General features: G+C 39.4%; 1 protein-coding gene across 8 annotated transcripts in view; it reads right to left on the reverse strand.

Moving 5' to 3' along the window:
- Positions 1-21,522, reverse strand: part of Trps1 (transcriptional repressor GATA binding 1) — a 226,473-nt gene that overhangs the window by 156,418 nt on the left and 48,533 nt on the right. For all 8 annotated transcript variants that reach the window (XM_040730620.1, XM_040730621.1, XM_040730623.1 and 5 more), the window contains 2 exons: positions 11,087-12,216; positions 80-686 (listed from right to left, as the gene is read on the reverse strand). In XM_040730620.1, coding sequence (XP_040586554.1) covers positions 80-686; positions 11,087-12,216 — 1,737 coding nt within the window. The remainder of the gene's footprint in view (positions 1-79; positions 687-11,086; positions 12,217-21,522) is intronic.

A 21,522-nucleotide genomic window follows, 5' to 3' on the forward strand; every position in this document is an offset into this window, starting at 1 on the left:
ACAACACCTTAAACTAAATGCAGACGTTGTGTGTTCCCTTCGAAAGATATAAATTATGTGAACAAGTAAACCATCCTACCCGTAACAGCGACTGGGATTCGTCCTTGGTCTTGGTCTCTCCAGAAGCAGGGTACTGCTGTGTGAGGGACGCCGACTTCTCGCCACCAGGAGGCGCCCCTTGCAGGAAGCCCTTGGTATCGACAGCCAAGCCGTACATTGGTCGTGCCAGGTGGGCAGCTTCGACGTTGGGGCTGTCCCTCAGTGTCTTTGCCTGCTCTTGGGAGCCGGACACGGGCGTCAAGAGCCCTAGGCTTGCTTGAGTGTAGGACGGGCTGCCCCGCAGGATGTCAGCCCCTCTCCAAGCCACGCCACGGAGGTCATCACCGGAACTCTCAGCCCAGACTTTCTCTTTCAGCCCCTCCTTGTCATCAAGTTTCTCCCTCTTGACTACGCTCTCGGGGACTGTCTCTCCTCCCATTTTAGAGTCTGGGTTTAGCAGACTGTAGACCTTGAGGTCAATCTTGGGCTCCTCCTTGATGGTGGGTATGGCATGGCTATCCTCTTCGCCGTTAGCAGTAGTGATTTCCTGTTCCTGGCAGTGAACCGTGTTGAAGTGCTCCAGTAGGGACTGAGTGTCGGCAGCTGTGAAGCTGCACTGGCGACATTTGTAGCAGCTGTGTGCTCTCCTGGAAGGAAGAAGAGAGTCAATGGGAAGCCAGAATTCTGAAGGGAATGCGCCGGGCTAAAACAGTCCTCGTGCACCTGACTTCTCTCACGCAACGTAGCAGGTTGAAAGAAGTAACAATAGTCTCAACACCCAGAAACTGAAATTTAATTAACAGGCATTTTGATTTCCATATAAAATAAGACGTTTTCTTCAGCACTAACAGACATGAAGACGCACAGGCACGCAAACAGACAGACACACACACGCACGCACGCACACACGCACATGGGGGACAGCTGATTACCATTAGAAGTGATTATTTAGTTTCATTATCACCCGCTCCGTCCATTTTTATCTTGGTGGATAATCATCCATTCTGTGTTAGTAAGATATTGATGTTTTTTTAGCAACTTGTTTCACCAATGATCTTTCCGCTTTTGTTTCTCTGAGCTGAACTGAGGCATTTTTTCACTATTAATACATTAACATTTTTACGGCTATTTCTTTTCCTACCTTTCCCACATACTGAAATAGCCTATGATTACAATATTCCTTTATAGCCTATGTTTAAATCAACTTGGTCAATGAAATAAGGCTACCTGATCTATGTAATCTAGAAGATAAGATGTATCTTAAAAAAATGAATTGCATAATCTCTGAGTAAATACAGAGACTAAGCAAACTGAATGTTTGCTAGGGGTCAAGAAGCATGGCAGAGGCTATACATATAAATTTGCTAAAGGAGTCTGCGTGTGTGTTCACGTGTGTAGTTTCTTTTTACAAGTCATAAAGCAAAGAGATTTTATTGCCATATGTTATAGCATCTCCATTGTTAAAGAAAACACGTAACTGCTCTATGAGGACAAATGTTTGATTAAAAAGAACACAGGTATTTAATTGTAAAAAGCGTACCAGAAACACACACACTTCTGCATGAGGCATTCTTCCTCTGATTAAAAGCCTTCCTTAACTCTACATATCAGAGGAAGTACTTTGTACTTACCCCCGTGTTACCAAAAGGCTAACACAGCAAGTTCTATGAGCTATCACTTGAAGTTACTCCAACTAGAGATAAGCATCATTCTGTCATTTTGCCAGTGGCTGGCTACATAATGGTAAAAATAAGAACTCACAGTCCTTGCCTTCTTGGCACTTTCAGGGTAGAGAGGATGACAAGATTCAGCTATCTCTAAACATGTAGGTACAAAGAACGATGTATGGAAATAACGACAAGAAAGAGAGCTTTAAGACATACAAGAGGTTGCTAACAGAAGTCAAGCAACTCTCTGAGGGAAGTCTTCAAATCTAAAGGACAAGAAGGATCTATCCTTTTGGGAGGAAAGAAGCAAAATGCCCTATTGAGGTTTACTATTATTATGATGATACACCAGAACCAAACAAGTGTAGGGAGGAGAGATTTATTCAGCTTACATTTCAATGTCACTATTCATCATCAAAGGAGGTCAGGACAGGAACTTTTAAACAGGGCAGGAATCCCGAGGCAGGAGCTGATGCAGAGGTCATGGAGAAGTGCTGCTTACTGGTTTTCTCCTCGTGGCTTGCTCAGCCTGCTTTCTTATAGAACCCAGGACCACAGCTAAGGGGTGCCAACATCCACCATGGCTGGGTCCTCCCACATCAATCAGAATTTAAGAAAACACCCTATAGGTTTGTCTGCAACCTTGTTTTCAGTCACGGTTCCTTCCTCTCAGTTGACTACAGCTTGGGTCAAGCTGACATAAAACTAGTAAACACAAAAGGAAAAGAGCACCTTCTAGCAAATCTGAGATGTGGAAGAGGCTGCTGCAGACAAGAGAGGAATAACAAGCAAGAAAACAGTATGACCAGTCTATTGGAAAGGGTTACTGAATGTATTGGTTATTTTCATAAGAACGGCCTAAGGAGGTACTAAGCCACTAGGCAGGGAGGTACATGACAAATATATGGTTGAATTACAGGGGAGGGGCTACAACAGTTTCTGAATTAGATGTCTGATGAAGAAATGCCAAAACACTAAGGCTCCCAAGTCCAGGATCCATTTATGGACAACAAGATAGAGAAATGATGCCTTGTCCATTTAGTCTACACAAAGTTGGTGTCACAAAACTTCTGACTTCCAGATCAGCACTATGCTTGACAATATGCTGCAGCCTAAATGTTTCCAATATTTTTAAATGCATGAAATTACTGACCAAAAACAAAAGGAAAAATGAAACAATGGAGGGGAGGAAGCAAAAGGTCTTGCAATAGAAAAGCGAATGAAGACAATAACCATTTACACAACACGGCATGCAAGACTGTTCCAAGGCTTCCTCATCTTACAGAAACACTATGTCCAGACATGACTTAAGAACCTACCTGTTTTGAGTGCCAAAGCAGGGACCAGTATTTAGCTAAATACCATGTTACCAGATGTATTCTAGATGACTTAACAAACTCATAATGTATCCCTTGTCCTTTTAACTTTAATGAAACACTGGTAAAGCCCTTACTCTCCTTCAGAATCTTAAGACTCACTCTGGCTACAATTCATAAGGAGAGAGTAAAGATGGATAGTGAAGCAGTAAGTTTAGCTTCAAAATTATCTTAAGAACTAACTGGTCCCTCCTTGAATCAACCCTAAATGAATGACAGAGAACTAATTAAAAAGATGATATTCCTTTCCAAAGTCATGAGTGATGTGAACATCACAAAATACCCATTACTAAGACAGAATGGTACTTTTCAAACTCCAACATGCACATCATTTGGAGACATTGATGAACTTCTCATGATGAACAACATACACTCTCCTCACTCCCTTCAGAGAACATATTAAAACAGAAAACAAGAAATGTTGAAAGAGCTATGGCTGGGGATGATCATGATGCTGACAGAAGTCAAGAAGCAGCAGAAAGAGATTAAGAAATATGAACAAGGTACAATCTGAGAGGTAGTCTGAACAAAAACTTCATTGCTTAATTAGATCTTATATTAATTCAATATAATTTAAAATACACTATACATGTAGAATGCATTTTTTATTTTATTTAAATTATATATATTTCAATCAAGTGAAGAGAAAACATTCTCCTCACACTACCAAAGGAAACAGGATTGTACGTCCATAGGTGTCCTTCTATGAGAGAAGGCTGTCAGATAGGAAAATTTAGTGTATGCAATGTTTGGAACCTTCCATGAAGACTCAATATGACTTTTGCACTAGCAATCTAGAGATGAATAAAGAGAGAATTTGAATGAACATCTAACTTGTCATTTCTCTCCAATTAAGCAGCAACTATGTCTATAGAAGAACAACTTGTACTTGAAGTTAGTGACTTAGAATTTCTTCCAGAAGAAAAAGGATTAACAGTTTATCCTATTTAATAGGATTTTCACATGCTCTACAAAAATATTTATCTTGGATCCTTATGACATTGCAACTTGAAGTTAGCTTTTATCCTAAAAGTAGCATTCAATCATTCACCCATCCATTCATTCATTTTTAGAGATTTTTATGTTTTCATCATTCATAACAGAATCAGGATTGTTTCCAGAAAAACAAATCAGCTAAAAGATGCTCTTTATCTGATAAAACTCTGATGGCGTGGTGACTTGAATGAAATGACCTCCGTGAATAACTTAGTCCCTCCTTGGTAGAGCACTTTGGGAATGATTAGGAGGTGTGTCCTTGTTGAAGGAAGTGTATCACTGGTGGTGGACTTTGAGGTGTCAAAAGAGACATCCTTCGCGTTTCCCTCTCTCTGCCTCTTGCATCTGGATCACAATGTAAACTCAGATTCTGCATTTAACATCAAGGCTTCCTGCCTGCTGACAAGCTCCCTGCCGTGATGGTCTTGGATTCTAACCCTGTGAAACTGGAAGCCCTCCGTAAACTTTTTCTTCTATAAGTTGCTTTGGCTGTGGTTTCTTAACACAATAATAATAACACAAGTAAGATGGTTGGTATTGGTGTTTGTACAGTAAGCCAGTCTTGGTACACACACACACACACACACACACACACACACACACACAATAAAAAATGACAATCTTGCTTTGCTTTTCTCCCTCACATTTGCTGTCTAGCGACTGATGTTAAACATCTCCTGGGAGGCTCTCCTTGCTGAATAATATGCACTCTGGAGAATTTAACTATAGTTTTTCTTCTTCGGTGAGTAAATCAGAAGAAAGCAAAAAAGTCTTAAATGGTAGTCAGTAAAGCTTTACAAAATTGAGTGGTTCCTGATAAATTGTGAAAAGGGTGCAGTGAGGTGATTAAAAGAGATTTTATTGCCTGTTGAATTTAAACATAGCTCAGTAGCACTGATGCCTATTGGTCAGTTTTCAGTATCTACATGGTTGATATAATAATTTATAACATGTAGTAAGTGGTAATACTGACAGTTTAGAATGATGGAGAGAAAGACATGATGTGCGATTTTATGAAAGCCAGAGAAAAAGGCAGAAAATAGATGAATAATCAACTCAATATTACTTTGCTGTATTCTCTATGAGATAGGGTCTCATGGAACTCAAGTTGAGCACAAATTCACATTGTAAGATAAGCTGAGATAGCCTTTAAACTCCTGATCATACTGTCTTCACCTACCAGGTTTTGGACTTAGAGGAATGTGCCATAATACTTTAGAAGTAAGCAGTATTTGGACTTACTGGGGAGAAACAGCCTGCAAAATATTAATCCATTTCTTAAGTTGAGAGTCTAATTAATATTTAATTTGTAGTAACTATCTTCAATGGCGAGGGCACTTCATCTTCAAATAGGTTAAACATCTTCTTTTTAGTTTTAGAAAAAAAACACAATGTCATGTCTAAAAAATTCCAGTTCATGACTCATTTTGAAAGAAATGACTACTTATGTCCTAATAAGTAGTCAAAACAGAAACAAGTCTTCCAATAAAATAGAAAGCAAACACTGAATAAGAAACAACATAAAGTTTAATATAAACTGAAAATCCAGCCTGAAACTTGCCTTGTTCCAAGACTAGATAGCTACTGTGTTTTTGTATTTTGTTTTTTCCTTATTTGTTTTGCAAAGTTCAAGATTAAACCCTCAAATGTGGACATCCCAAGGAATGTAACACAGCATGCACACTCCCAATGAGCAGGATGCCCTGACTTAGATAACTACGTTGTATACTTTCAGGAACTTTCTCTACATTTGCATAATCCGTGTTTACAAATAAAGGTATTTTTTTCACTAAGGTCTATAATGCTCTTTTTCGATAGGGCAGTTTTTAGGGTGAAACGTGATGTCTACATTTTGAGTTTTCCTGGCACTATTTACTAGGCACTATTTTAAAAATATAAAATCTACACAGATCTTGTTATAACCACCTTGGCTTTACTGCTTTAAAGCTGAACTGATGTTCAGTAGACTTGCCATTCCTACATCCCTGATGATTAACTGCTTAACATAAATACCTATTCTTCAGTATTAATAGAACACATCGGCCATGTTGTCTCAATTGGCTCTTTTTAAAGATGAATTCCAAGCTGTAGCCACATTGATCTGACCATCTTCTGCATCCAGTGCTAATTATTTCAAAAAGAAAGGCACAGAGAGCATCCTTAACTGTACTCATAATACCACAATGGACAGGTAACCACAGGTACCTGTCTTATCTGAAGGTGCGTTTGCTTTTATCCCTAGAAGGCTGACTGGGTGGGTAAGCAATACTAGGTTGATTTCATTCCGCAATACTCACCCTGCTTCGGTTCCAACTTTGCTAATGAGAGCATATCAAACAACTTTTCCTTTCTAAGTGCTTCATCTATTGCTTCTCAATGGTTGCTCTTGGGGTTCTTGACTTTTTACTTTTGCAATGATACATTTATGGCAAAGTTTATTTGCATATAATGTTTTGGCTTAGTGTGTGCTATGCTTTTTGTGTCTATGTATGAACATCTTTCATTGCTGAATCCTAGAAAACGATTTCTATTTTCTCCTTAAATATTGACTGCATACCATCTACACCATTCTCTTTATTCTTTCCCTCTAAGATTCTGACTAGTTGTGAATCTGTAAAGATCTCATTGTATTTTCACGTTTTACTGTCTGGTTTCATACGCTCTGCTGCCTTGCTTTATGTTCAAAACTTTCTCTATGAGTCTAGAGAGATGGCTCAGCAGTTAACCCACACTGGGTACTGTTTTAGAGGACCCAAATCCAGTTCCTAGCATCCACATGGGGTCTCATACCTGTCTGTAACTCCAGACCCAGGAAATCCAACATCTTCTGGCATCTAAACTCATCTAGAAAACACATGTTGTGCAGACAAACATGCAGACAAACACCCATACACATTAAATAATTAAATCAATTAAATAACTAAATGCTTATTCAAAAAATATTGTTCCAATATCTCACTGTGATAAAAATCACTGACTCTCCATCATTACATAATCTGTCAATTATCCCATTTGTTTTCTTTAATTTTTACTGGTTATGTTTTTTTAATTAGGAATGGTATTTGTTCATTGGCTCCCCTCAGTAATTTATAGTTTCACAATGCATGATAATTTTAAACAGTAATTTCATATAACAATTATGATGTCATAACTGAAAATTCCTGTATCTAAAGTTCCTATGTATCTGAATCTATTTCTGCTTTCCGCTTTTCTCAAGTACGCCGTATCTGCTCTCTGTCTACACAGCAAACTTTGTAACAGTGAGCACACACAACTTATCTCGGCCTATGGTTCCTTGGTAAGCAAAAATCGGGTAAGTTTCTATAGGCAAACTTATGTTTATTTCAGATTAAAAAAATAATCAGTGGAGCACTGAATGTGGGCATAATTTCATCAACACTGAAGTGGAGCCCATGAATTTAGCCTGTCCCTGCAGATGACCTTAGTCTTAGCCAAAACCAGCAGACATACGGGCATTTGGACTCTGTGCAGCCTCACACACCACATTTCCTTCTCACTTCTCCCTCACTATGGTTTAGCTCACCCTTAGTAGAGTAAAGACTAAGCCTTGGAAATCCCCCTTAATTTGGGGAAGTCTGGGAATGCATTAAAAGTAGGTTTTAACTAGTATGGTTGCTTACAGTTGTGTTGTAAGATGATTTTTGCCCTACTGAGGTTTGAAATATAAATGTTAACACTGGACATTTTGATAAAAATGACAACCAGTAGAAAATGCCTGCGATGTCTATGGAGTAATACATTAATAAATACATGAAGCATGGAAAGCAGACTCATGCATGTAAAGCAATGACAGCACACGTCAGTTAGGGGACATCATAAATACGTACAAACACTGAGAGAGGGTGCTAACTAACCCCTTTCTTTTGCTGAGCAGGTAATATTTCAGCTCCACTCAGAACAGCCAGGCTCTTAGAGAAAGTGTGTATACACGGAGTCCACACTGAGATTTCCCTGAGTGCCACAACAACTCCGTGTTAGATGTAAATTATTTCTCACATATTGTACAATTAGAGGATTGTGCTGATTTTGTTACAGTCTCACTGTTGTACAAGAAGCACTCGAAGCCCAGAATGTCCCATAGCAAAAACATCAAATAGCAGTGGAAATTCTAACAGGGCTAATGTAAATAAATATAGAGTCATCTAGAAAGATTTAATTGAGACAAGGCAAAGTGACCGCTTACTCTATTTTCAAAACGTGGCATTTGAAGTAAATACTTTCATAGTGGATTGAGTTTGAAGCACCTGCATGTGGCTGTTTCATTTTACATCCCTGCGGCTTCAAATTTGACCAACATTTAGTGACATTTCCTTATACTTCTGAGTCATGAATTATGGATCAGAAATAATAGGGCTCTAAATTTCAAATAATTCTATAAAAACTCATGGATAGTAGATGAATAACATAAAATCAAAAGTGTCCTTAGATCATGGAAATACTGGCAGGATTTAAAAACAAGGATTATTAAAGTTCTCAATTGTCTAGGGACACCTTCTATTTAATTTCTTAACTAATAAAATGCTGGGAGCTTGACTTGGATTCAAAGCCAACATACAACTCCTTTGGCATATACCCTTAGTTCGTGAAAATGGTCTAAACTTATGTAATAAAAGATTAAAATGTAACTCACCTTGAAGCTGTCAGTATATTGAAAATTTTTGTGAAGGCAAATGTTGCTGAGATTTCTATTTGCACAAGGACATTTGCCAAGATCCATGCATGTTCATGTATGCTCATGCATTAAACTACACAGATACAGTACAGGGCAAGGAGAGAAAAGTCTCTTCCTGGTAGCAGTAACATTAATTACTAAGAACTAAATAAATTCTGACATTATTAGGAAATCTCTTTTATTGAAATTCTTCAATTCTCCAGAGATTGTTTTCTTTATCTAAAGAATGCTGGATGTATTTTATTTTCCAGACAAAGCTTTAAGTAATGGCTTACAACCTTGAGAAAATGTGTTTGCCCAAACCATCTGTTTGTTAGATTACCAGTCAGCTCTGTTTTTCTGTGTGTGTGTGTGTGTGTGTGTGTGTGTGTGTGTGTGTGTGTGTGTGTGTGAATGCCTGTGTGTGTGCATACATATGCACACACATATGTATATTTGTGTACTTATTCCATTTTCTTCATAATTAAAGTAATGAGGATTTCTTCAAAACAGACACCCCTTTTGTAAACTACTGGATTACCTAATTTTCATACCACTTCCCAAGTCTATGTGCGAAATATGCAGAAATTCACCCATACTTACGCACCATGCTAGTAAGAGTCCATCCAAGGAAATCTGGAGCCTGCTAGCCCAGAAACAAATTAGCATGCAGCTAACATTGGAAGAGACAGAAATACTCATTGCAAGTGTGAACACATATTGGATCGAAGGGCTGTGTCTTTCCTAGGGCTGACCTTATAAATTCAACAGTGTAAATCTCCAATAAGTGTTTTCTGAACATTCCGATTCACTGGGAACATTAGGGTGTCCTTCAAGTTAGCATCTAACATTATTAACCTACTGTTGGACATGAACTGCTTCATTACTGATGACTGAGAAGTCATGAATGCTATGCCACTAACATAGAAACTACCAAAAGAATGTAAGGCATTTGTAAAGTCTGGGATATAAACAAACAAACAAACAAACCAAAATAACTAGTTGGTTTTTTTTAATCTAGGGTATTAAACCTATGTATAGAAAAACACTTCAAGCCTCACTCTCCCTGAAGAGTGGATGGGGGATGGGATGGGGGGGTTAGTGGGAGGCATGGGAGGATGGGAGGGAGAGGGAACTGGGATTGATATGTAAAATAAGACTGTTTCTAATTTAAATAAAATTTATAAAGAAAAAGAAAAACACTTCAAATAGTAAGGAAAAGGTGAATACAATGGCTTACTGTCCACCCACCTCAACATGTGGGAAGTACTGAGGCAGGAGCATTGCTAGTAGTTTGACATCAACCTGTTCTATACAATGAGTTATTATACTCCAGCGTGGGCTACAGTGTGACCATGTAAATGATAATAGGGAGAAAGTAAATAAAGTTTTTACTTAGAGGCAGAATGACAACAAAACACCCAATACATGCTCAGCTCCACACACCTTCAGTCTTGGTGGCTTGAGTATCCTTCCAGCTCATAACCAAGTCTCACCTTAAGCTTGTCTTCCTTGGGAAGGCATTTCCTGACCCACCATTTTCAAGCTGTGCTCTTACCATGTTCATTTCAAGTATAGCCCTCTGTTCCTCTGCTGTTATGGCACTTTCCACTAAAGTGTCCGTTCCTATGGCCACAGATGGTGCCTAGCTTAGTTACTCCTGTACGGACAATGCCTGGTACAACGTACAGGCATGTCATTCAGAAGTGAATGCATACATTAAATGAGGGTTTAATGCAAACCCAACTTTGGAAAGTAGGAACAGTAAATGGGAGATTGAGATTTATAAAGAAAATCAAATAAGTAGAAGGGATGTGTATGTGTTGTAAATGTCAATGAATTTGAAATAACCAGTTTTATCTGCCCACAAGGAGTGACAGCACAGTCAAAAGTCATGCGCCTTACAAAAATCTCACCTCAACATTACTGTTTGTATGCCAGCGGAGAATATGGTTCAAGTAGGAAAAGTGAGAAGACAATCTCAAACTGAGAATAAAGTATATCCTAACAGAACCTCTCACTTGGAAGCTGTTCCTTCAATAATTATGGGAGGCAGAGTCATACTACTGAAATTAGTAAACACATCACCCATTTCAATGAGAATTGGTGGTATGAGACACTTAGCAAACAGGAGGACACACGACTAAATTAAAATCAGAAGTCATCACATTAATAAACGTGTCATCTTCAACTCCAGAGAAGAACCTCTTTGCAACTGTCTTGTATGTTCAGCCACATCACATCAGATGCCGCCCCCCCCGGCTCCGCCCCCATTCCTGCACCACCCCTCTGGGTTCGCTGATTCTCCTGGTTATCTAGGGACCCGGAAAACTTACCTGTAGTGTCTAGAAATCTCTTCTTCCACCTGGGTGATAAAATCGCATTTGGTGCATGAATGTTCTTTGCTTTCCTTGACAGCGGGCTGCCCTTCAGATCCTAGCAGATGGTTGGCCTCTTGTTTGACATCCGATGCTTGGGACTCGTGCGCGGTCTCATAGTGAAAGAGGAGTACATCTACGTCGGGGGTAGAGAAGGGACACTGGTGGCACTGGTGTTTGACTCTGGAGCTTCCGGCCACCCCAGGAGACAAGTGCAACAGCAAGAGGGCACAGTGGGAGCAATTACTTTTTCTACAAGCAAACGGATAAGTAATTTCTCCGAGGTGCTTCTCTGGGCTGCAGAGGCCCCTGGGACAGAATGGACAGTGCTTAATGGTACACTTATGGATGTTATGGAGCTGTTGATAGTGACGGAGAAGTGGGCCCACGACAATCACATCGGGGCCATGGCTTTTGGAATATCTAAAGTCACAGAACTGACAGTTGTAGCTTGTCACCATGTTGTCCTCCGCTCCCTTGCTGGGGAAGTCCTTCTTTTTAGTCCCACTCATGCCCTTTTCTGGCTTGGTCAACGGCTCTCCTTCTCCGCTCTTGGCCAGATCATTCTGATTAATAACAGAGCCCCTGGGAAGTTTGTCATTCAACTCTGGATTAAGAGCCCCTGACTGCACCGCTCCATGTTGTTTGCCATAATGTTCAAGCAACTTCAGCGAGCTGGGTGACTCACAGCTGAAACTACAGAATTTGCACCAGTAGTAACTGGTGGCCTCGGTACCATTTTGTCTCGAGGAATCGAGGGGCTTGATGGGCACTGAGTAGCCGACCGGGGTGTCGTCTCCTGCTTTGACTGTTATCTTGTCCTGCCACTTTCCTAGGTCCCCGGAGTCACTGGCTCGAAGGGCAGGGACGGATTTGTTGGAGTTTTTCTCGGAAGGTTTTGCACCGTCGGAGGACGGGAGGGAAACTTTGATCTTATTCGGGTGAGTCTGAAGAAAATGCTGCTCTAGTTCCGTTGATGAGTTGCCCATGTAAGTGAAATTGCAGAATTTGCAGCGGAAATACTTGGTGTTGCCTTGGCAATCCGGAGTTTTCCGCCCAATGCCAATGAATGTTCCACCTGAAGTGACCTGGAGTGTGGGAGAGATGAAAGTTACTTTAGATGTGCCATAAATTCAGTCAGTTCTCTGTAAGGGAGGAAAATTGTCAAGGACTCAACATTTGTATAAAATGACAGCACTTTTCCAGCCTCTTAGGAAATGGCTTGAGCTATAGTAAGTGGGGGGGGGGGTCTTCATTTCTCGACAGGGTCTCATCGAATGCTTCATTTTAGGACAAAGGATGAAGTCATAGAATAAAAGTACTAGAGCCGATTCAAAGAACTAAATACTATGTATTTTAAGAAATCTCTTTCCCACAGAATGGGGCTATGCTGCAGGACTACAGAAACACCCATGTAACAAGGTGACTCCTTTAGAGCAGCTAAGGTTTGCTATCAAGACCAGAGGAGGTGGCTCTGAGATCACTCATTGAAGAGACTCTCCGAGGCAATGTGAGACTCTGTCCCTATAACACTGAGGATGCAGGCAAAGAGGAGGGCTCTGTTTTAGATGTCCTAAAAGGATCTTCTAACGGAAGCTTAATCATGTGCAATGAAAGGTAAAATAAAATGAAGTAGGCAAGCCATACAACGGCTTCTAAATGTCTCTCAGTCAAAGGATGGGGAAAACCTGCCAGGGTTCTATTTGATTAAGGCTGCATCTAATAGCGAAGAGAAACTCTCTCTCTTCCAGTGAATTGGCCACAGGAGGGTTAAGGTTAAAATAAGGCAATCCCACACACACGTCTCTACAGTTCTACTGTCTCTGCTAAGCAAGGATTGAGTAAGAAAGCCAGGCATGTTAGTATACATTATAATCCTAGTATTCAGAAGTCAAAGGTAGGACAATGGAGGGTTCAAGACTACCCTAGGCTTAATAATTAGCAGACTCTATCTCAAAAAGAGAAAAAGAAAGAAGGGGAAAAGATTACTTTTATTGGTCACATGCAGACCTTCTAGGGCGCTTTATAGGGATCCCTTCGCAGGCCACACCTGAACAGGGATCTTAGTCAGAGAACAGCTGAGGCAAAGCTCACAGTTTGAGACTGACTTGCTGACTGAAATCATGAAAAAAAAAGCTAGAAAGATGGAAGGAAGGAGGGAGGGAGGGAGGGAGGGAGGGAGGGAGGGAGAAAAGAAGGAAGGAAGGAAGGAGGGAGGGAGGGAGGGAGGGAGGGAGGGAGGGAAGGAAGGAAGGAAGGAAGGAAGGAGGAGGGAGGGAGGGAGGGAGGGAGGGAGGGAGAGAGGAAGGAAAGAAAGGGGAATTGTTCCTTCAAACATCAGTGATTTTTTTTAAATTTTTCCAGCAACCACATGTATAAACAAGTGGCAAAATCATGTTCCACCTTCTTCAACAGCTGCTCAAAAATGACATGTGTGATCACTGCTCATATACAAATCATTCCATGAGAAAACTCTCAGGCTTCTCAAAAGCACTTGAAGGCTCGCCTTGAAATGCAAATTATATTCTGTAGAGCATTCCAGAATGTTTGTATCTCTACTGTATAAAACTAAACCAGAAACTTTCGTTTGCTTCCTAAAGGGGTCTGGATCAAGTTACTTAAGCTCTCTGGTCAGTTTGGGTAACTAAATTCTAGATACATGTCCAGCATTACGAAACCAACACTAGCACACAAACAACTTGATACTGACTTTACATTAGGATAGCAATTTGATTGTTTCCACATTCTTAATCCAAAATGATGAAACACACACACACACACACACACACACACCACGATTAATAACATACATATCATATACATATATACATATACAGAAAACCCAAGCACACAGTTTTCAATTAAGAACAAGATCACTGAGCTACAGGAGGTAATAATGGAGCATTCTACCAGGCAGAAACTTGAGAGTAAAGAATTTGAAAGATGGCTAAAGTTAAATCCTGAGAAAAACTATCTACAACACCCTTACACTGATCAAAAGGAGCCGAAAGTTGCACTAAGCTAGTTGCATTGCAAAACTTGTACACTGACTTCCCGATTCACTAGAATTGAAAGGAACCCTTAGTTTCTCAAAGAACCAAGCATTAAGCGATACGTCATTTATCAAGCATTTTGGGGATTTAAACTTGGATCAAAGAGGTAAATGCTGAAATACTACTGCTTTATAATAAGGATAAATACAAAGTGTAAAAATCTAGAGATGATGATTTTTGTTGTTTTAGCTTACTATACTGCTTAGGGACGTTGAGTTCCTTAATATAAACTTCTGCAAAAACAAGTGAGATTCTTGAGAATCTACCAGGGATCATCACCACCTTTGATTTTGCAATCTTTAAGTCCCTTGTGCACAGCCACACCAAAGGAATTAAACAAGAAGCACACATATTCCCTACACATAGAACTATTTCTAGGAGTGGCAGCATCCCTTTTGATGTTTTGTTTCTAACCAAGAGAAAATAAAAGTTTATGAATAATTATCAGCCAAGTATTTTCATTGAAGATTAGCAGACTTTGGTGTTGACAATGTGTCTAAGAGAAGTGTTTCTTTGCCTACAGACGTGGATCTGGCAACTCCCGATTCAATATGTGTTTAACAGCTACTAAATATCTGACTTATGCTAAGAAGACATTACCACTGTTGAGCTCCTTCACATACATACAACCCAAATAACGAAGAAAACTTACCAATCTCATGTCACAGAGAAAAAAACCTTAGTTTTGATATTCCATAGATTACAAATTTGCCTTTTTGTTATTATCAGGAAATCATAGCAATGGCATACACTATTGAAAACATATAAGACTTTAGAGGAAACATAATTTCTTAGTATTCTATTCAAGACATTATTTATGTAGTTCTTTTTATAGTAGCACATTTACACAAGCTGCAGTAAAACCCATCTGATATTCGTTTTTTGGCCACCTCTGAAAAAAATCCTTTATTAAGTTACACTATCCATGTCTGCTGCCCACACTGATTTTATTTTTAGTACTTATGTTAGTTTTGATCTCCTCCTATCTTAGTTATATACAAATACACTGCAAGAACAGTTAAGCACTTACAGCAACAATTTACTAAAACATATCGTCAGGAAATAGCTCTTGTACAGAAAAATCACTGTAACTTCTCAGATGTTAGAATCCAACAAAAGTTGAAAAAAAATTCCTAGTTATGATTACACTAAAAAAGGAGACGAAGAACATAACATAGTTTCCTGTCTTTCTTCCTTGACTAACCAGCATTTGATATTATGATGAATTCACATGGAAAGTTTATATATAGATATTTACAAGTTAAAACCATACAGCTGCATTTTCACCTTGGACCTAACATGTACTGCTCTAGCTCCTTACTGTTACTCCGCATTTGGCTTGTGTTGGGCTCTAGAATATACATTACAAATATAAGGTGAATGAGTGAGACCACCTCTTTGTCTTAAATATACTTAAGATGAAATACGCTGCATAAAACACTTGAACTGCAGTTACATTTGCATGTGCTTATCTGCTCCCAGGAGTTCTCAAAATTCTGTGATCAAGGCTGGTAACCTCCTAGGACTTGTTTCCCTCTCAATGAATCCAACTAGAGCTGTGCATTTTGTCATTTGATTGGACTATTGCAAACATCAAGTGAGAGCTCTAGACACAGTGGAATTTTCCAAGGCAATAAAAATCTTGCATATTAATCTCTGTGCCAATGATGAGCATGAGCCACGTGTGGGTATTAAAATAAAGGTAGTGAAATGACTTGTTCTTAATTTGACTTTAATGTTTTCTTGATTTTCGTCAATTTACTTCAGTCTAAAGAGCTACACGTGGTCCTGGAGGGCTGCATTCAGCAGTGCACTACAGAGTAATAGCTACAAGAATGAAAGGCTAATAAAGTGACCCATTCTGCCAACACGATGAAGAGATCAAATAGATGGGAGTTGATGACATCAGTGACAAATTCAACACACTTTGTTCAAACAGTACTCAGCGTAAGTGAGAGGTTCCATTTGCTGTTACTAAGCTAATGATCTATTTATATCCTTCCTAGACTACAATATGTTACTAATATTTGGAGTGTGTAAGGACTCCCTGCATTTGGGCTAAAGGAATGAACGTGATTGGGTACAGACGAGAAATTCTCTCCAACACCCTGAACCACCTGGAAATAAGGAACCATAATAATTCATGGCAACACTATCACTGTTTTGTCCTTCAAAAGAGAACTTAACTGTGTTTTTTATACAAAAGCAAATGATCAGGTAACCTTCCAAATGCAAATTAAAGTCATATATGAAAACAAAAAAGCCCAAGTAAGACACACAACACACAGGAAAACAAACAAAAATATATTTTAACTCATTTTGCCCTGATAACAGTGATGGGGTTAGTCTGTTTCAATCTCAATTTTAAAACTCTGTAATTAAAAAAAATCTATTCCTTCCACGTAGTATTTTCCATGGATTTTTCTTTATACTGTATTATGCCATGTTAAACAGAAAAATTACACAGGAGAATTGAAAAACATTAAAAGATTGTTTTTCACGGTCTGTATGCATTCATTTGAAAGTTTCCTCCTAATAATATGCATTAAAATGAATAAAACAATATCTAAAGGAATATGTCAAAGGAAAATATTTTAGAGCCTCCGAATTCTTAAAATGATACTTTAGTACATGCACTTATTTTAAAAGTAGCAGAAAAAGGGAGCTGTTTGAAGTACATACAAGCTCTCCCTCAGATGTGGTTCATTTTCAAGTACTATAATTGATGGTAAGAAAAGGAGGAGGGAGCTAATTGGAGGGGACTTGAGGTTATGGGCTGATAGTCAAAATGTAAGACCTTAGAAATGAAACGCTAAGCTATCAAATGAAAATCACTGTTAAAATGGTGGACTTTCGTATTGCCGGACGCAATCTATACGGGAAGGACTAGGTTCAGAGCAACTATACCCAGAGTTGATGTGCTAATACATATAAGCATGTCTACAGCTCCAAGAGCATATCCCCGAACACAAGAGCTTGCACTGATGCACTTGTGATGGGGAGTAAGGGCTCAAAATTATCAGTAATTAATCGAGCTATGTGGCAATTTTCTCACTCTCCACTTGGCTTATTCCTGCAGCCTGTTCTTGCTGGGGTCACCACAATAAATCGGGTGACCCCTTCTCCCCTTTGGATTTCTAAGAGCCAATTAAATGGGAGGGGCGGTCACCGTTTAGCATATTCTTAGGGGCACACCTAAAAGAAACGCAACTGTGCATCTCTTTAAAATCAGTTACGGAGGATCACAGATAAATAATTCACTTCAATTTTGTATTGTCATTTTACTCAGTGTTAACTATGAACAAGCTTTCCTACGGTCACCAGGTAACTGGAATGACAGATCGGCGTTGTCATAAACCTAATCTCAATAAGAGTCTGGAGGTCAAGCTGAAGAGATGGCCCTCAGTAGGTAAACGTGTTTGTCCCTTGAGCACGAACGCTCATGCAAAGCCGAGTACAGCTGGTTTTGTTCCTATAAAGGTGGGATTTCCGACCTGAAGGCCGGCAGACTAACTCCAGGTTCAAGGAGAAGCCCTGTCTCAAGGGTATAAAGTGGAGAGATGGTCTTGGAAGGTGAATGTCTACAGATCCACACACATACATGACCATATACCACTACACGGATAATAGTAAAGAACCGCCACAGGGTTTCACTACCCTTCAGATCCCTGATCCAAGAGAGAGCCCAGCCTCAAGCTTCTCTTTCCTCCAGGTGGATCAGTCTGCACCTGAAGCCACGCCCAAAGGGGCGTGGTCATTATTACTTGCTCACAGGCAAGAGGCTGCTGCAAGAAATCCTGCCTGACTGAGGTGGAAAGCGAGAACTAACTTCTGAAAGTTGTCCTCTTCCCTACACCACACACAGACACACACACACACAGAGGCACCCACCATACCACACACACACACACACACACACACACACACACCACAGAATAAATTAGTATACACACCACACACACACACACATACACACAGACACAAACGCACACACCACACTACACATACACACACACCACAGAATAAATTAATATACACACCACACAGACACACACACACACACAACACAGAATAAATTAATATACTCACCATACATAGACACACAACAGACACACACACCACAGAATTAATTAATATTTCTAAAAATGTAAACTATCTGGATTTACTAAGCATAACCAATATCAACACTAAAAGAATAAGGAATAGTGAAACAATTGCTCAACTGTTTGGCATAAGATAATGACAGAAACCCAAAGCAGTGCCAGGATTCCCAGCCTTGGAGAACATAATGGGGAGTGAATGTAACTCCTTAACATCAGTCTTCACAGACATCCCAACGGAATTGTGCCCAGCAGCTAGAAGAGAAGAAGACAACTCTCATGCCGTCAATCAGATCATAAATTCTTCAAATAAAGACCTGTGAGTGAGGAGCCTACGAAAGAAATCAAAGGAATGCAGGCGCCATCCCTTCGTTTGGGAATAACACTGCAGTTTTAATTGAGTAAGCCAAAATTTGTCCTGTACCTACTTCGTCAGTACTAGTTTCTGTAGCAAAAGAGTCAATGAAAATGAATTACAGTAATTAAAAAGGAGACAAATCAACACATTTAATTTTCTTTTCTGGGATTCCAATTATAAGCCAAGTAAATTCCAATAACGGAGAGTCATACTGCATGGATTAGATAACAGATATTCTCAAAGAGATCACATTTGGAATGATTCAGCCTGGGGATCGAACAGCCCACTCACTATGCTATGGGACTTGTCTCCCCCTCTTTTCTATCTGCAGTAAGCGCAATTTCCCTTTGAGAAAACAGTGTATCACAGTAGTTACACCGCCAGGCTTCTGCAGCCTATCATGGTTTATACCCTATCAACCCTAGTTACACAACTCTCTGCTCCTGGGCACGGTACTGTAATCCCTCTATACCTGTTTCCTCTTCTCTTCTAATGGACATAATGGTAGTGTGTACTTCAAGGGTTTTTATGACGATGAGTTGATTAACACACGTAAAGAATTCCAGGGCACATTAGCACAGAAGAAGCCCTTAATAAATGTTAGCTATTATTAAATGCAAATCTAAAACTGGGGAAGAAAAGCTATGCGCAACATTTGTTATGTAAACGGAAAGATGATGAAAGAAGAACAGATCAACTTAAAGATACCCAAAGCATAAATAAATGCTGCATTTGGTGCTCAATAAAAATCAAGCACGTTTGAGGGCTTGAAAACTCAGAGTATATTTGTTAAGATTTCGAGTCATAGGATTACTAAGAAGCCAAGATGTGTTTGGTCTAATGATTCTCAGAACAAAGAAAGTCAGAAAATGAAATGATACTGCTTTCTGTCTCCAAACTTCCCTCCAGTTGGGGTACAAGCTGTTTATCTGTACATTCAGCAGCTGCAAGTTTGCTGTAGTTACAATGACCCAAGGAATGCAAAGCACTCACTAGTCTGCAGGCCTGATATAGTTAGTGGAGAAGGCCATTTGGGAGATAAAACTTTTATTAAGAGTTGAATGAGTCTAAATTTGATGGGATGCTTTGATAATTATGGTTTTTTTTTATTCTAAACATTCTGCCTTGAGAGAAAATGATACACATTCTTTAAGTGATAACAAACAAACCAAAAATCAAAGAGGGGTAGACATTTATCATACTACTCTCGTGTTAACACAGCCAAATGGAGATTTAACTGCCACACAGGTAAATGGATTAGTTAGAATGGGCAAACTTCTCCTCCTAGGGGGGTTACATTATCCAGCTCAGCCATCTCCACTGATGGAAATAACCTGGTAAACGCCAGAACTTTGCTTTGCTTTATGGCCTTGGGGTGAGCATATGTTTTATTTTGCACACTTTATTACTTGTTAAAGAGATACAGCCCTGAAATAAGTCTGGATTCATATGCCAAACATTCTATACTCCATAGACAGTCTGAGTTGATTAAAGTCTCATTCAGCAGATTTTCTAAAATGCAACAGTCCCCAGCTTGGAAAAACAAAGAAACAGAACCCACTAACATCTACAACTTCCCTTATACTCCAGATCAAAGGAAACTGCAAAGCAAAAAATAAATATTTGGAAGTAAAATTCAAGGCAAGTCAAAATAAACCACAATGAGATTAATGTTCCCAGGTGTTTTGTTTTTGTTTTCTTCTTTTACTATTTTAAATCAAAACTGCAATTCCCGTGTTCAACTGAATACACTTACATGTTGAGGATATATGGAGCTCCTCCAGTTAAATGTGCTGAGAATATAAAAACAAAGGGTAGTTTCCTACCACTAAAATCTACTCTTCCTGTTTCTAACATGACATATCGGACAACCGGGATAAAAATATTTACAGAACATAAATGCAGCACTCCTGGTTCAAACAGAAGAAAGTCCCTGGTAGGTTAAGAAAGGGGTCTTTCCAGTAAATGAAGAGTTTTACTAAAGCCTGAAATGAAGGTCCCACATGGAATCCAGTAGCTACTTTCATGGAGTCCTAGCCACAGAAAAGATCTGCTAATATGGCAAGGTTCTCCATGCATCTTGAGCTTTTATCAACTTGGAATAGTGTAAACACTTTCCCGTGGGAAGCGCAACTTGACAGGACTCCTAATTTTATAACCTGATCTAAGAGCTAAAAGCTCCCCCATAAAGATGATGCAAACGCCCTAACGCACAGCACATTAAGCCCTAATGAAACAGCAGAGTCGGCGTGGTTAATGCAGGCCTGCATTCAGAGAAGGTTTAAATATAAGCATAATAAAGCAGATTAAAAAGAAAGAGGCTGTAATTACTTTTTAAAGAACTCAATCTCTTGTCCTATTATTGGTCTCCTTGTGAGCCTCAAAGGATGAATACAGACAGTAAAAATTACACGAGGCTTCCCAATCATGCCATATCCATTATTTTCAAATATGTAAGCAAAAGAAAACCCTGATAAAACACAGAGTGGAGGATGAAACATTGGGAAACTAGCATCCTTATCCAGTCAGGCTGCTCAGTGTTAGCCATTATCTTTTTTTGCTTCTCTTTGTTGTTGATTGTTTGTTTTGTTTACTGGTGTTGCTTGGATTCCATCATTTTTAGTTTGGGTTGAGGGGGAATCATTTTTTATTTTTGGTTTTTCTGTAAAAGGATGATCTCCTTTCTGTTTGCAGGACTATGTACACTACTGAATGGTGTATGGTGGAGGACCTCACAAACTCCTCAGACCTGGAAAAGACAGTTGTGGTTCTACAGTGGTAGTCACAGGTGCTCTTCTTCACCTATTCCTGGTGCACTATCTACAGGGAGATGCAAGACAATCTTGCTGACATTGGTTTTACAAAAATAACCGTATTACCTTG

The sequence above is a fragment of the Mesocricetus auratus genome, unplaced genomic scaffold, assembly GCF_017639785.1.
Source record: "Mesocricetus auratus isolate SY011 unplaced genomic scaffold, BCM_Maur_2.0 Super-Scaffold_100023, whole genome shotgun sequence".
Taxonomy (NCBI): domain Eukaryota; kingdom Metazoa; phylum Chordata; class Mammalia; order Rodentia; family Cricetidae; genus Mesocricetus; species Mesocricetus auratus.